General features: G+C 43.6%; 1 protein-coding gene across 1 annotated transcript in view; it reads right to left on the bottom strand.

Annotated features, from left to right (window-relative positions):
* Nucleotides 1–7,335: 7,335 nt before the first annotated feature.
* The window catches only part of LOC142210062 (sperm axonemal maintenance protein CFAP97D1-like), a 66,105-nt gene continuing 55,741 nt past the window's right edge, over nt 7,336–17,699 (bottom strand). The window contains exon 7 of the mRNA XM_075279092.1: nt 7,336–7,533. Within this exon, the coding sequence (XP_075135193.1) occupies nt 7,336–7,533 (198 nt within the window). The remainder of the gene's footprint in view (nt 7,534–17,699) is intronic.

Here is a 17,699-nt window from a genome sequence, read left to right as displayed (position 1 = left end):
CTCCACCATGAATTGGTCCAAACTGGGCTGGTTAGAGGCTCCCTCCACCATGAATTGGTCCAAACTGGGCTGGTTAGAGGCTCCCTCCACCATGAATTGGTCCAAACTGGGCTGGTTAGAGGCTCCCTCCACCATGAATTTCCCAAAACTTGGCTGTTTAGAGGCTCCCTCCACCATTAATTGGTCCAAACTGGGCTGGTTAGAGGCTCCCTCCACCATGAATTTGCCCAAACTGGGCTGTTTAGAGGCTCCCTCCACCATGAATTTGCCCAAACTGGGCTGGTTAGAGGCTCCCTCCACCATGAATTGGTCCAAACTGGGGTTTTTAGAGGCTCCCTCCACCATGAATTGGTCCAAACTTGGCTGTTTAGAGGCTCCCTCCACCATGAATTGGTCCAAACTGGGGTGGTTAGAGGCTCCCTCCACCATTAATTGGTCCAAACTGGGCTGGTTAGAGGCTCCCTCCACAATTAATTGGTCCAAACTGGGCTAATTAGAGGCTCCCTCCACCATGAATTGGTCCAAACTGGGTTTTTTAGAGGCTCCCTCCACCATGAATTTGCCCAAACTGGGCTGTTTAGAGGCTCCCTCCACCATGAATTGGTCCAAACTGGGCTGGTTAGAGGCTCCCTCCACCATGAATTTCCCAAAACTTGGCTGTTTAGAGGCTCCCTCCACCATTAATTGGTCCAAACTGGGCTGGTTAGAGGCTCCCTCCACCATTAATTGGTCCAAACTGGGCTGGTTAGAGGCTCCCTCCACCATGAATTTCCCAAAACTTGGCTGTTTAGAGGCTCCCTCCACCATTAATTGGTCCAAACTGGGCTGGTTAGAGGCTCCCTCCACCATGAATTTGCCCAAACTGGGCTGTTTAGAGGCTCCCTCCACCATGAATTGGTCCAAACTGGGCTGGTTAGAGGCTCCCTCCACCATGAATTGGTCCAAACTGGGCTGGTTAGAGGCTCCCTCCACCATGAATTTCCCAAAACTTGGCTGTTTAGAGGCTCCCTCCACCATTAATTGGTCCAAACTGGGCTGGTTAGAGGCTCCCTCCACCATGAATTTGCCCAAACTGGGCTGTTTAGAGGCTCCCTCCACCATGAATTTGCCCAAACTGGGCTGGTTAGAGGCTCCCTCCACCATGAATTGGTCCAAACTGGGGTTTTTAGAGGCTCCCTCCACCATGAATTGGTCCAAACTTGGCTGTTTAGAGGCTCCCTCCACCATGAATTGGTCCAAACTGGGGTGGTTAGAGGCTCCCTCCACCATTAATTGGTCCAAACTGGGCTGGTTAGAGGCTCCCTCCACCATGAATTTCCCAAAACTTGGCTGTTTAGAGGCTCCCTCCACCATTAATTGGTCCAAACTGGGCTGGTTAGAGGCTCCCTCCACCATGAATTTGCCCAAACTGGGCTGTTTAGAGGCTCCCTCCACCATGAATTTGCCCAAACTGGGCTGGTTAGAGGCTCCCTCCACCATGAATTGGTCCAAACTGGGCTGGTTAGAGGCTCCCTCCACCATGAATTTGCCCAAACTGGGCTGTTTAGAGGCTCCCTCCACCATGAATTTGCCCAAACTGGGCTGGTTAGAGGCTCCCTCCACCATGAATTGGTCCAAACGGGTTTTTAGAGGCTCCCTTCACCATGAATTGGTCCAAACTTGGCTGTTTAGAGGCTCCCTCCACCATGAATTGGTCCAAACTGGGGTGGTTAGAGGCTCCCTCCACCATGAATTTGCCCAAACTGGGCTGTTTAGAGGCTCCCTCCACCATGAATTGGTCCAAACTGGGTTTTTTAGAGGCTCCCTCCACCATGAATTGGTCCAAACTGGGCTGGTTAGAGGCTCCCTCCACCATGAATTGGTCCAAACTGGGGTGGTTAGAGGCTCCCTCCACCATTAATTGGTCCAAACTGGGCTGGTTAGAGGCTCCCTCCACCATTAATTGGTCCAAACTGGGCTGGTTAGAGGCTCCCTCCACCATGAATTTGCCCAAACTGGGCTGGTTAGAGGCTCCCTCCACCATGAATTGGTCCAAACTGGGGTTTTTAGAGGCTCCCTCCACCATGAATTGGTCCAAACGGGTTTTTAGAGGCTCCCTTCACCATGAATTGGTCCAAACTTGGCTGTTTAGAGGCTCCCTCCACCATGAATTGGTCCAAACTGGGGTGGTTAGAGGCTCCCTCCACCATTAATTGGTCCAAACTGGGCTGGTTAGAGGCTCCCTCCACAATTAATTGGTCCAAACTGGGCTAATTAGAGGCTCCCTCCACCATGAATTGGTCCAAACTGGGTTTTTTAGAGGCTCCCTCCACCATGAATTTGCCCAAACTGGGCTGTTTAGAGGCTCCCTCCACCATGAATTGGTCCAAACTGGGCTGGTTAGAGGCTCCCTCCACCATGAATTGGTCCAAACTGGGGTTTTTAGAGGCTCCCTCCACCATGAATTGGTCCAAACGGGTTTTTAGAGGCTCCCTTCACCATGAATTGGTCCAAACTTGGCTGTTTAGAGGCTCCCTCCACCATGAATTGGTCCAAACTGGGGTGGTTAGAGGCTCCCTCCACCATGAATTTGCCCAAACTGGGCTGTTTAGAGGCTCCCTCCACCATGAATTGGTCCAAACTGGGTTTTTTAGAGGCTCCCTCCACCATGAATTGGTCCAAACTGGGCTGGTTAGAGGCTCCCTCCACCATGAATTGGTCCAAACTGGGGTGGTTAGAGGCTCCCTCCACCATTAATTGGTCCAAACTGGGCTGGTTAGAGGCTCCCTCCACCATTAATTGGTCCAAACTGGGCTGGTTAGAGGCTCCCTCCACCATGAATTTGCCCAAACTGGGCTGGTTAGAGGCTCCCTCCACCATGAATTGGTCCAAACTGGGGTTTTTAGAGGCTCCCTCCACCATGAATTGGTCCAAACTGGGGTTTTTAGAGTCTCCCTCCACCATGAATTGGTCCAAACTGGGGTGTTTAGAGGCTCCCTCCACCATGAATTTGCCCAAACTCTGCTGGTTAGAGGCTCAATCCACCCTGATTTTCAAAACAAATGTTGGTGCCAACCTCAACTTACTACAAGGGCCAAATTCACTGCTGGTGACAAGCTCTCCTCACTGCAAGTGCCAAATACACATGTTTCAAGGTGTTTTCCTACTGTCAGAGAGGTGGTATTGAGTGTGTAAAGTGTGTAGTTGTTAGGCTGTGATGTTGGGGTAATAGAGGGTCTTTGGTGTGTTAGATGCCCCCAGACATGCTTCCCCTGCTGTCCCAGTGTCATTCCAGAGGTGTTGGCATCATTTCCTGGGGTGTCATAGTGGACTTGGTGACCCTCCAGACACGGATTTGGGTTTCCCCCTTAACGAGTATCTGTTCCCCATAGACTATAATGGGGTTCGAAACCCGTTCGAACACACGAACATTGAGCGGCTGTTCGAATCGAATTTCGAACCTCGAACATTTTAGTGTTCGCTCATCTCTATTAGTAACCACATTGTGATCTTATTATAAGTTTATCCCAATGACATCCTCGGCTCTGCCGTATCTCACTCACCTAATATTAATCAGATTTCTGACAAGTCAGTGTAACATAAACCAGATTTGATGTTTTCCTATAAATCCTCAACATGCTGACATTGACATACATAACTCCATAAATCCAGTAAATGAGTATGATTAATATCTGACACAGCGCACTCCATCTGCATGTGCTAATTAATGACCTGACGTTCCCAGAATCCTCCATAATAACAGCCCTGGATCAATTCATTAATCATCATCATACGCAGGACATATATCCTCTATGCGTTCTGCTAGTAAATGGGAGAAGTATGTGGTCTGATGCCAGAGGAAGTACATACGAGTAAAGTATGGAATCTGTGGCTGTCCTTGCAGGATTGCAGACGTTGCAAAGCTTCAGGCTTGCCAAGTACCATCATGGGAGACTGGCTGAGAATCCCTGAATCCATAGACTTCTAGATATTATTGGAGCACTGATATATACATGTGCAGTAGAAACATTAAAAGCAGTATATTGAGTGTTAAACGGAATACAAATTCTTCTACATTGTATGAGACAGTTGAGGGAGATTCATAAAGACTGGTATTTTCAACACGTCTTCATATTCTCTGTACCAGTGAACGTCTCATCTTTGGCAAGGTGTCCACCACCTTATAAATAAGGCAAACCCTCCACTAGGCCGTGTGCCTAGAGTGAAATCTACGCCACATAACTGGTCATTTATATTAGTTTTGTGACGTAAATAGTAATAAATCTAGCGGGTCAATGACCACGCTCCCAGTATGCCCTCACCCCGCCCACTTTTTAGGAAACAGGCATAGGCGGTGTAACAAAAGAGTGTAGGCCCAGCGGTAATGCCTGCAAACAGTGCCCACGCTGATCTCAGGCATCAACTTCCAAAACACCTCCATCAAACCTAATCGACCTGTTAGAGCAGGGGTAGGGAACCTTTGGCTCTCCAGCTGCTGTGAAACTACAACTCCCAGCATGCTCCATTCACTTCCATGGGAGTTCCCAGAACAGCAGAGCCAGTATGCATGCTGGGAGTTGTAGTTTTGCAACAGCTGGAGAGCCGTACGTTCCCTACCCCTGTGTTAGAGTAACAGCTCAGAATGTACATCACATGACCAAGGACTGTATATCACATGACCATGGACTGTATATCACAAGACCATGGACTGTATATCACATGACCAAACACTGTATATCACATCACATGACCAAGGACTGTATATCACATGACCATGGACTGTATATCACATGACCACGGACTGTATATCACATGACCAAGCACTGTATATCACATGACCAAGGACTGTATTTCACATGACCATGGACTGTACATCACATGATCATGGACTGTATATCTATCACCATGACTGTACATCACGTGACCAAGGACTGTATTTCACATGACCATGGACTGTATATCACATGACCAAAGACTCTACATCAAATGACCATGGACTGTACATCACATAACCAAGGACTGTATATCGCATGATTCCATTGATTTTATCCACTGGAAGTATACAAAGAATTACAGCAAGCAGAGATCTAGCAAACTGTGAGAAGTTGATACAAACAGTATATTGGAAAATTGTACAAGTTTTCCTTATACAAGCAATAGCATTCATCTCTCAGTATTATCTCATACTGGACAACCCCTTTAAGCAGAGATCACAAGCTCAATCTGATGGCAGCCTGTATTTAGCCCCCTGCCTTCGGCTTGGCTATTAGGTTTTAGTACAGTAATTATATTATTGTCCATGATAAGGAATTATTTTCTGAACTTCCGTCTTCTAAGCAAAATCCACAAATTGAAATACAATAAAACATAAAACACGTCTATTGTACGGATTTTCTAATTTGAATTAAAAATTCTGCAGCACAAAACACAACCAATTAAAATAGCAATTTCCAGGCGTACAATAGTCTTTTAATCTCAACAACGATAATAGCATAGACTAATAAAGAAAACATGCAAACAGCTCACGGCGACAGTGCAGACAAGGATACGGCTCTGAATAGAGATATACTGGGCTAGATTTATTAATCCTGACTAATATTTAGACAGTGCACAGTAAGACAAGACAGTCTCAAACTGTGCCAAATTCTCTCCGGGGCTCATGTTAGAAAAGCATTGATTTGATGCATCTGTATACACTTCGTTCTCATTTTATACCTTAGGTTTACTTACTTTGTGCACTACAGTAACTGCAGTGGTCACAGTGGTCACAGTTGCAACTGGGACAATAAACCAGGGTGCTCACAGGTCACTCTAACCACACTAGGTTAACACCTGTGTTCCAGTTTCCATTCTTTGGGTCCACTGGGGAACCCGAAGAATGGAAACCTAATCCTCTTAAAAAGGGGTTATCCATGGAAATCCAGTTATCCCATAGACTATAATGGGGTCTGCCAGTTTTCCGCCCGAAAAAGGTGGAAAATTGCGGAAAGAAAAGTCCTGCTTACAGGATTTTTCGTTCCACATTTTTCCAGGGGATTTAGGGATGGAAACCCCGAATGTAGAGCAGGCACATGTGTGAATATACTTCTAGGATCTACATTCTAATTTTATTTGATGGCTTCCAGTCTGAGCTTCATAGATGTATTACTCCTGCCCTCTGGTGCACTGGAGCGAGACATATGCAGAAGATTTATGATACATAATCTTCCACTGTCAGAAAGGAGAAAATAAACCTTTTATTGCCATTGGTCATCAGCATATAGTCAAGTAGGAATTCTGTGGGGGCACTCTGACACAATACAGGCATGATTACTATGTAGGGGTACTGACAGTGGATAGGAATGATGGAAAGTTTGTGTCGGACATGTTATGAACAATTATTCACAGTGGTCTTGGTTCATATAGAGAAGGAAAGAGAACTGTAAATGCTAAAATTTTTGGATGAGGGTCTTGAGTAGAAGTTTTGCAGGGTGTCTGACCTGAGATTCTGCAATATAGCCTGGGAGCCTTTAGGTATGTCTCTGCTTTAGGCAAAAAAATCTGCATCATAATTGCGGTGTAATTTTTGTGCAATTTGCAGTATTTTAAACCATCTCTATTTCATACCTTATCAAGAAAGGTGAGAAAAGTGTCTAAAACACATAATAAATGTGGTGCAAATCTTGTACACCAGGAGTGAGAGTTATGTCACAACACAGGAATAATAAACACAGTGATGCCCCACTAACGCCCTTAATATCTTAAGCTATATGCACATGACCATGTGTCATGTACTGGTCCGTGAAAAACTGAACGCACCGCACACAGGTGGACTCTATGTGCCATCCATGTTTTCACTGACGCACACCTTTGAATAAATGAGCCCAAATTGAAATGGACAGGAACTGGACCTGTGCTGAGTTTTGTGGCCTGGGTTCATGGACCCATGAAAAACAAAGTTATATGCTATGGGAAATGTGGAAAAAAGAAAGGTGGTTCGCAACACTTACCAGACTTACCAGTCTTGGACTCCATTGGATTCCATTGCTGCTTATGCCCACTGTCCAAGCTATTATGACCATGGTAAAGCCCTACGTCTATAACAGGCATAATGGGGCACATTTATGAAGACTAGTGTCATTGGTAGGGAAGTGGTGAAGGCAGTGCAGAAGTAAAAAAGTTGCAATTTCTCGTGCATAACGCCAACTCGTAGAAAACCGGCCTACAAGGCATAATAAATATGTCCCATTGTTCACATTAAAGGAGATACAAAAAAAGAAGCAATCTTGGAGGTTTGGTTGAGATCCAGATGAGGTGACAAATGTGATCTATCCCTAGTTAACCTGTCTTCACTGTGGTTACGAAGGATATAGCACTTTAAGAAATGACTACCTTGTATATCTTGTATATCCCAAATATTATCCAGGGCATAATAGAGACATAGCAATCCACAGGAGGACATTCCCATTCTCCATACAACAACTCCATTTTCCCTTTAACTGCAGCAGTGAAGAAGAGATCTTTCTGAAGCTGGCTGTAATGTCTAGTCAGGAGCAGGCGATGCCGCTTGTGCCACTGTGATTTATTGAAGAGGACAAATTTCAGGAGATTGAAAGTCTTATTTCTACAAAATGATGTGCTAAAAAAGCCAAAGAACGGGAAATGATTAGAGATCACTTGTGAAGTGGATAAATCTTAAGATGTTGTTTTCAAGTGGAAGGAATTCTGAGTGGGTAGAAGTACTGGAAAGAATGTAAAGATATATATATGAGGACTAATGTCACCTATTGTATTGTATAATATACAGTCCTATGAAAAAGTTTGGGCACCCCTATTAATCTTAATCATTTTTAGTTCTAAATATTTTGGTGTTTGCAACAGCCATTTCAGTTTGATATATCTAATAACTGATGGACACAGTAATATTTCAGGATTGAAATGAGGTTTATTGTACTAACAGAAAATGTGCAATATGCATTAAACCAAAATTTGACCGGTGCAAAAATATGGGCACCTCAACAGAAAAGTGACATTAATATTTAGTACATCCTCCTTTTGCAGAGATAACAGCCTCTAGTCGCTTCCTGTAGCTTTTAATCAGTTCCTGGATCCTGGATGAAGGTATTTTGGACCATTTCTTTCAACAAAACAATTCAAGTTCAGTTAAGTTTGATGGTCGCCGAACATGGACAGCCCGCTCTCAAATGATCTGAAAACAAAGATTGTTCAACATAGTTGTTCAGGGGAAGGATACAAAACGTTGTCTCAGAGATTTAACCTGTCAGTTTCCACTGTGAGGAACATAGTAAGGAAATGGAAGACCACAGGGACAGTTCTTGTTAAGCCCAGAAGTGGCAGACCAAGAAAAATATCAGAAAGGCAGAGAAGAAGAATGGTGAGAACAGTCAAGGACAATCCACAGACCACCTCCAAAGAGCTGCAGCATCATCTTGCTGCAGATGGTGTCACTGTGCATCAGTCAACTATACAGCGCACTTTGCACAAATAGAAGCTGTATGGGAGAGTGATGAGAAAGAAGCCGTTTCTGCACGTATGCCACAAATAGAGTTGCCTGAGGTATGAAAAAGCACATTTGGACAAGGCAGCTTCATTTTGGAAACAAAAATTGAGTTGTTTGGTTATAAAAAAAGGCGTTATGCATGGCGTCCAAAAAGAAACAGCATTCCAAGAAAAACACATGCTACCCACTGTAAAATTTGGTGGAGGTTCCATCATGCTTTGGGGCTGTGTGGCCAATGCCGGCACCGGGAATCTTGTTAAAGTTGAGAGTCGCATGGATTCCACTCAGTATCAGCAGATTCTTGAGAATAATGTTCAAGAATCAGTGACGAAGTTGAAGTTACGCCGGGGATGGATATTTCAGCAAGACAATGATCCAAAACACCGCTCCAAATCCTCAGGCATTCATGCAGAGGAACAATTACAATGTTCTGGAATGGCCATCCCAGTCCCCAGACCTGAATATCATTGAACATCTGTGGGATGATCTGAAGCGGGCTGTCCATGCTCGGCGACCATCTAACTTAACTGAACTTGAATTGTTTGTCCAAAATACCTTTATCCAGGATCCAGAAACTGATTAAAATCTACAGGAAGCGACTAGAGGCTGTTATCTTTGCAAAAGGAGGATGTACTAAATATTAATGTCACTTTTCTGTTGAGGTGCCCATACTTTTGCACCGGTCAAATTTTAGTTTAATGCATATTGCACATTTTCTGTTAGTACAATAAACCTCATTTCAATCCTGAAATATTACTGTGTCCATCAGTTATTAGATATATCAAACTGAAATGGCTGTTATAAACACCAAAATATTTAGAACTAAAAATGATTAAGATTAATAGGGGTGCCCAAACTTTTTCATAGGACTGTATATATATATATATATATATATTGACAGGCAAAGTGCTGGAGTCCCACTATATCAGCCCCAGATTCTTGAGTTATATGTGGTCCAGTGCGGGTCTGGAATGGGTTTCAGCCCCAGGTGTGGGTCATAGGCTCATTAGTGGGCCATAAAAGGCTGCAGAGCCTGCACATCAGGGCAGATCCTGGGAGTGAGAGGAGGCGTCTGGGTCTGTCCTGTAACCCTGAGACACCATAGCCTGGAGGTGACTGGGACATAGACATTGCAGAGGCCATTGTGTAATGAAGGGTTGGAGGGCAGATAAGCTGTGACCATAGCACATTGTGAATCATATAATAGAGGTGTTTGTTACTCATTGAAATGAATGTGAGGAAGATTTCAAAGCAGATTTAAGGCATAATCCATCTTAACTTCATCCACATGAACAAACCCTTAGGATGTCTTTGGAGTTTAGGAGAAACCCTGGTATCTGGAGGAAACCAGCACAACTCCTTGCAGATGTTGTCCTTGGCTGCATTCGAACCCAGGGCTCCAGCTCTGCAAGACAGCAATGCTAACCTCTGAACCACCCTGCTGTCTATAATCTGATGACTGCTGCAAAGTAAACAATATAACACAGACATGGAAACGTACAATAAATATAACCTGAAAACTGGATTAAGATAATAGGCCATTTTCCTACGAAATGTGCCTTTTTAGGAGCCCACACTTTGTAATCATTTATGCACTGCTCTTGTATAGTGACAACATATTCTGCATATTCCTCCAACAAAGCTCCTTCCACCTCCCATCTCCCCCTGCCCTCCCACATAACCCCTGTCTGATTGTTTCTCTACCCTACAGATGCCCCAGTAAACAGTAGCCTGTATTCTGCTGATAGATTACAGGGACAATGTAGGGGATTGTAAATGCAAGTCTATGGAAAACCAATAAGACACCTCGCAATGACATAGATTGTTTCAAAAACAAACTCAGCTCTGCTACATGTGTATTAGGTAATACACAATACAATATTGTACAGAAATACAGCGTATGACTGAGCTGTCTATAATTCTGGAGAACCATGTATATCCACTGAAGTATAACCCTGCATAAGTGCTGGCATGCTATTGGCTGGAATCCCTTTGTCTCTGCTGTTGTTGCATGGTACTGCAGGGTATAGTCTTCATCTGCACAGCATACGGTAGGTGTCACTGTTGAACTCCCTTGAACAGATATATAAGACGGATAAAGGAAAATAAAGCATACAGTCTCATCAGACATGTAGCAAACCAGAAGAAGATGCCAGTGTATATGCTCAGTGATAAATGAGAAATGCTGGCAAGCTCAGACATATTCTAGAGAAGGGGCATAAAAATGCAAATAGACCAAAATAAACCCATAAACATTATTTAGAGATTAATTTCCATGACACAATTTGTCACTTGCTCCTATCACTTTTATTTGATGTGTATTTTTAGCCCAGAGGCAAAGTGGAAGGAACAAACTCTTCTAACCGAGTGTCAATTCAATGGCAATTAATGCTGAAATTTACATCTACTTAATAATAATCACAACTGCTAAAAGGAACACGAACTGAAGACCCAAATACAGACTGGGCTGCGATGACTTGGTTACCTGGAGCTAGTGGAGGATATGATTCCTAGGGAATACCCACCATCTTTATAGAACACTAGCAGTACCTGCGACTTCGTCTGCGGAACCCTGACCCCCTGCGCGACCCACCTGTAGTTCCGCGCAGGCTTCTTCCTTTGCCTTGTGTCCACAGTGGCTCCTTTTTCCTCATCTCCCCCCTGGCGCCCGCCAACCCCCTTTTTTCCTACCCACTCCCTCATGTGCTCGCTTCTTTCTCCTACCCCGTGCCCCTTTTCCCCCTAGCCCCGTGTCCCCTTCCCCCCCAACCCCATGCCTCCTTCCCCCGTGTTACCTACCCTGTGCCCCCTTTTTCTCACCACCCCATGCCCCCTTCCCTGTCTTACCTACCCATTGACCCCTTTCCCCCCACCAACCTGTGCCCACGGCCTCACCAAACCCCGGGCTCCCCGTGCACCGATGTTACAAAAAATTCAAAAAATTGCAGCAAAACCTACAACGCTCTGTAATAAGATGAAGCTATCAAGTATTGAAGAGGAGCGGTCTGCATAAGTTACAGGAAGACTTACACAGGAGATATAGTACATTAAGCAAAAAAGAATGGTAACGTATCTCTGTTCTCTTGGTGCTACTTGCAGGATTCTGCTGTAGTGCTGTCAGTGGCTCAGTGGTCATCACTCCTTCCTGCCTCACCAGTCAAAGCACCAGTCAAAGTCTGAATGATGGAGCAAGAAGCTGATGGCTTAACCCATGTTGCCATAGTCTTCTTTTGGGCATTGCAAGGTGTCAACATTAGATGGATTAAGGTTAGTTTTGTCACTTTTGGTTTTGGTTCCTGATATGCTATTTAGTCTCTGTACTGTCAGGAGGGCGGTGTCAGGCAGGAGCAAACAAGGGGTGTAATTCTGAGCTCTGACACTGGCTGCCTCTGATTAGAGTTCTGAATCACGCCCCTTGTCTGTTCCTCCCTGACACCGCCCTCCTGACATCCAAACTGCTTTTGTTGCTCAGGAATGGTGGGGACTAGAGAGAAAATTCCAACTGTGCTGGAATCAGCAGATGCGAAGATCTAACCCTCTATGGATAGTTGCAGAGTGGTGGTTGGTACTAAAAAGGGTATCCCATAGAATGGGTGCAGTTCTGGTTACCAGTAGGCGTTGTGTTGTCTGCAGTGACAGAGGAGAGAAGGTTATGGGCAGAGTATCAAAGCATGGTAAAAAAAAAGGTTACAATTTTCAGATAATCCAGTGCACTGTTTTCTATGAACGTATAGAGAAAATCAGCAGGTAATTGATATTGGTCTAGACATATCTTTTATAGGTGGCTGCTATAATATTACTTGTCCCCTGGAAGAGTTTTAATACTTACTTCTCCCAGGATCTACTGCGGACAAATCATAGGTTTGGGGCCAAATCAGCACCTGCTACTCAATTCATTCCACCTCCTCCCTCCTTTCCTACGTTCACAGATAGTTATCTGTACCATAGGGATTGGCTTTGCTATTGTAATGATTTATTGAGCAAGTCCCCATAGTACAGTTGACTAGCCGTGAGCACGGGAGAAGAGGAAGGAGGCAGAGCGACCCCACAAACCGAATACTGGTTTTGGTGATACAACCTGGGGAATCAACCTGGAAACCCGTGGTTTATCCAAAATAGAACATGGGGTAAAAATTGAAGGCCTCCCTTGTAGACTGGCCATATACATAAATAATGGACATAATACAACCAATAATTAAGCAATGAATTGTTTGTATGGACATTATGGCGATCATTGTGGCTATATAATCCAGCGTGACACATATTAGGCAAATATCTAAGGGCAAATTTCTGGCTGAAAACCCAAGCAATGTTTCCAACTTTTTTAAAGGGTCGGATGCTGCTGTACAGTGTAACTACCTATAGGTGGCACTAGAGAGGAAGATTTCTTCCTATTAGAGGAGAGCTATTTTTCATAATTTTGGCCCCGGGAGCCTTGCCTTCGAAACTTCATACCATCTGGAACTCCACAGAGAAAATCTGTACTTTCTGAAAGGATTTTAAATGTTCTTTGAATACGTCTTGTACTACCGCGCAGAACTGACCTCACTTGTCAGCTTTCTATGTGTTATATTGTATATGGTGCTGACTTTCCAGATTTAACATATTGTTTAGCTCTGCATGGCATAGGCCTGATTTGTTAATCTTGCTTTGCAGCTATTAAAAGGCACACGGCAGGCTTCCCAATCACGAGATGTGTACAGGATATAGTGAGGGTGGGAAGGGTTGTGTTCACCCCAAGCTCGGCATCTGCGACTGAGTGCCAGCACAGCATCAGTAAAGGGATTTGTCACTGTTCCATTTGTGCTAATCCATTCCTAGCGGACCAGACAGCCATCTCAGCTCTGCAGTAAGTAGAAAGTTTAATGGTGTTAATGTGATGAGAGTGCAAAAAAACACATAAAGTAACTTCTGGCTATAGTAATATACGGCCATAACAAAGAATAGTCCGCTGCTAATAGAAGGAGCTGTACATGGTTATATACTAGAAGTTAATACACTGAACTATATTAACATAATTCATTGACTTTTGATGGGAAATTCGGGTCTGTGAAAACAGAGGTGCTTTTCGAATCCATCAAAAAGTATTTTGCACTTGCCTAAAGATCCCCTACTTTGTATAGCCATGTGCGATTTTATTGAGGGGCAGTGGTAGCAGCCAGGTCTGTGGTTGTTTGCTTAGGAGGCATTCACACTACCATTGTTAAAGGGGTTTTCCCATCACAGTGTTTTAGCCGGCTGCCTGTAGCCTCTTCTTCTCACGTCCTGTATTTCTCTCCCCCCTCCTCCATCTTGCTGAACGGGACACACAACACTTATGCAAATCATATAATATGCAGATGCTTGTACATAATGGATTCAGTGTTATCTGTGTGTTTGCATAGAGAAATAACAGATCAGGCTTTATCAGCAAACTGCAATTAGCTGAATGATTGTCCTGTCAGCAAGAGCAGTGATTGAGTGGCGTCACTTGTCCTATAGGTTTGTAGTTATGCTGTGTAAACAATGGGAGGAATAAGTTCACATAGTAGGCAAACAAAGCAGAATTTCTAAAGCAATATATTTAGGAAAAGTCTTCAATTTACATAAGCTACCAGTATAGATAGGATCCTTGATATGGGGCAACCCCTTTAATGTTCATTGCTGTCTCCTTTCATAGGATGACAGCAACGAACAATAAACTGTTGCAGAGAATGGTCACGGACTGATTCTGTGTCCATTCTCATTGACCTTGTAAACAACATGATGGAAGCCTACAATGGACATTAACAATGGTAGTGTGAATTCAGTCCATTCAGATGGATAAAGCTGTGCTACTATATCAGGGATAGGGAACCTTCGGCTCTCCAGCTGCTGTGAAACTACAACTCCCAGCATGCTCCATTCATTTCAATAGGAGTTCCAAGAACAGCAGAGACAGTATGCATGCTGGGAGTTGTAGTTTTGCAACAGCTGGAGAGCCGTACGTTCCCTACCCCTGTACTATATCATACATAACCCATAGACAATAGTGGTGCTGTTTCTGGACAATAGAAGACATGTTTTTCTTATTGCCTGCACTACCTTTAGGCTAAATGCACACGACTATGTAAAAAAGGGAATTAGGAACAGATGAAACTGTCAATTTTTAATGCCCATTTCCATCAGTGTGTTATGTATGCAGGTTTTTCTCAGAGAGCAAACTGACCAATTAATTTCTATGGGCCCGTACACATGATCGCAAATGGGTCAGTGCGCTGTCACAGTCACGTGTGCTGGCCGACAGTCCTGACTGCAAAATATGGAACAAGTCCTATTCCTGTTCAATTTTACGGCCCTGTTTCAGCGGCTCCTATTCATTGAATGAAAGGGGCCATGGAAGCATGGATGGTGCATGGGCGGCACACAGGGGACATCCGTGTGTCCTCTGTGCATCGCCCATACTGTTCGTTCACATCCGCCGGTTAGCACACAGTCGTGTGCGACCAGCTTTATGGCCATCTATCCATGAAGTCTATCCAGTTTTTAACTGTCAGTGAAAAGAATGGATGAACTTCATGCATTGGTCTTTTAGTATGCAACCCATTCATACATTTTTAATGTAAGTGAAATTGATACATTACCCCCCCAAATAGATGCTAAAAATGGACAACAAAAAGATTAACCAGAATCCCATCCACTTTGCAGGTAATGTCAAATGCAGCATATTCGCAACATGGGGCCTTTTCGAGTTTTTTCGTCAGGCTTTTGGCAGAAATACGCCTCCAAACCCTGAACCAAAAAACGCCTCATCATTCAAAGTATACAAAACGCTTCTGAGTGTTTTCCGCTAGAGGTTTTTTCCGCTAGCGGCAAAAAAGAAGCGAGATGTTCATTTTTTTGAAGCCGTGAGCGTTTTCAATGCAAGTCAATATGAGACGGGTTTTTCCTGCTCGCGGTTTTTTGGTCAAAAACCTGATCAGTAAATGCCAGGCGTTTTTTTAAAATATAAATCATAACCACATCCCAAGAGGAAACGGATCAGGAAACGCCTGGAAAAACGCCTCAAAAAATGTTTCAGGAAAAGCTTCAAAATGCAAAAAACGGCCCAGGAAACGCGTTTTTCGGTCTGGTTTTGACAATGCCAAAACCCTGACCAAAAAACCCAGTGTGAACTTACCCTTACTCTTAAAGCCATTGTAGACTGTATATATTCCTGGGATAATTAGTTGTGGGCACAGCATTATATACATTCTAATCTCATAAGATGTATTTTCTGAAAACACCAAGAACCATGTCAGTACCCAGATATAGTACAGAGCCCAGATATCATGTAGCTGTCATCTCCGCTATCGTTTATGCCGGATTTCTGGAGTGTGCTGCATTGTAAGTAGCAGGAGACATGTGGGCTGGAAGCAATTTCCCAGTTGAACAAACCCTTGCAGATTGTGAATGACATCTACCCAACATAACCCTTATTCCCAAGGCTTCATACATTATCATTTGCGTCATAAGAAAGAGATGGAAATAAACTGAAGAATCTTTATATGTCTCATTGGCGATGACGTCTTGGGCTAAGTCTTTCATGTGTAATTCGGACACTGATAGAAAAACCAAAAGTGAATTTGGCACGCCTATAGCAACCAGAACATGAGATGGATAGATGAATGTTTGGAGCTGGAAACCCCTGCCAGACCTGAGATCTAAAGAAAGAATTCAATGGCTGAACCTACTACATGGACACGTAGACAAAAAATAGTGCAAAATATTCTGAAACTTTCGGAGAGATAAAACACCTCTTTTTTTTAATGAAAGTGAATACCAAATCTTTAAAGTTATGGCTTAAAAGAGCTTTCTACATTTGGAGGATAACATACATGGGATTATGAAGCAGAAGGTCCACCAATGTCTGGAGTGATGGGCTACGGAGCGTTTTTTGGAGTGTTTACGTAAGCGTTTTTTTACACCCGTAAACGCTCCAAAAAACGCTCCGTAAACGCTACTGAAACGCCACGTGTAAAAATTACACTCCAAAATACACTCCATTTTACTCCGTGTGAATGCACCCTAATAGGGAACAATGGGGCTATCACTGGGGTCAATGTGGCTAATATTGGAGACTCTAGATGGTACTGGGGCACAATGGCTGTTATTTGGGACATTGTAGATGTTACTGATGTCAATAAAGTGGGTGGTGGAGAATTTGGATGGTACTGGGAGCACAGTGGCTGTTATTTGGGACAATGTAGATGTTATCGGTGTTGATATAGGGGGTGTTGGAGATTTTGGATGGTACTTTGGGCACAGTGGCTGTTATTTGGGACAGTGTAGATGTTATAGGTGTTGATATATGGAGATTTTTGATGGTACTGGGGGCACAATGGTTGTTATTTGGGACAATGTAGATGTTATCAGTGTTGATATAGGGGGTGGTGGAGATTTTGGATGGTGCTGGGGGCACAGTGGCTGTTATTTTGGGCAAGGTGGCTGTTACTGGGTTCAATGTTGATGGTATTGGATGTATTGGATACTCTGCATGGTACTTGGTTGCACAATAGCTAATACTGAGGGTATAATAGTTGGCATTTAACAGTACATAGAGCCTTACATGTAGTGGCTTCACCATGGTTAACTTATGAGGCCCACGAAAGGCCCTTGGGAATCCTTTTAATGTTGTGTGTACCTATGTAGAGTCACGAGCGGCTGTTGACCTGTTCTTTGTCAATTCTATGTTATGATATGCCATTCGTTACCCTTGTACAGCTCTGTATTATATCACAATGTAAATAGAACCGGACATCAGAGTCAAAACCAAATAAATGTAACTTGTCACAAACACTAAGCACCCTATCACTGACTCTTGGCGTCACGTTCAGGATCTTGCCGCTGTAGCCTGAAGTGTCCATTGCACTGACACAATATCACTGGCACTTGTAAATTTCCTTTAGTAAACTTCAATAAGATGTTAATAATGTATTTCACAGACTGTTTCCTTAATACTTAATGTGGCTCAGCACCACCTGTTTTATTAACCTGTTTTATTACACAATGTCAGCCACAGGAAGCAAAGCCATAAACCTGTAAATGAATCAATATTTCAAGACCAGCTGGTGGCCATCTTGTTATGTAAATCTTGCGGACATTTTTATTTGACCATTACCTTTATATATCTGTTACTATTATTATACTATAGTAATTTACCACGACACATTTACTGGTAGATTGTGTTATAAATGTCACCTCAGGTGTAAAATCCTAAAGA

The sequence above is a fragment of the Leptodactylus fuscus genome, chromosome 6, assembly GCF_031893055.1.
Source record: "Leptodactylus fuscus isolate aLepFus1 chromosome 6, aLepFus1.hap2, whole genome shotgun sequence".
Taxonomy (NCBI): Eukaryota; Metazoa; Chordata; class Amphibia; order Anura; family Leptodactylidae; genus Leptodactylus; species Leptodactylus fuscus.
The sequence above is the reverse complement of the archived record's forward strand: the minus strand, read 5'-3'. Positions and strand labels throughout refer to the sequence as shown.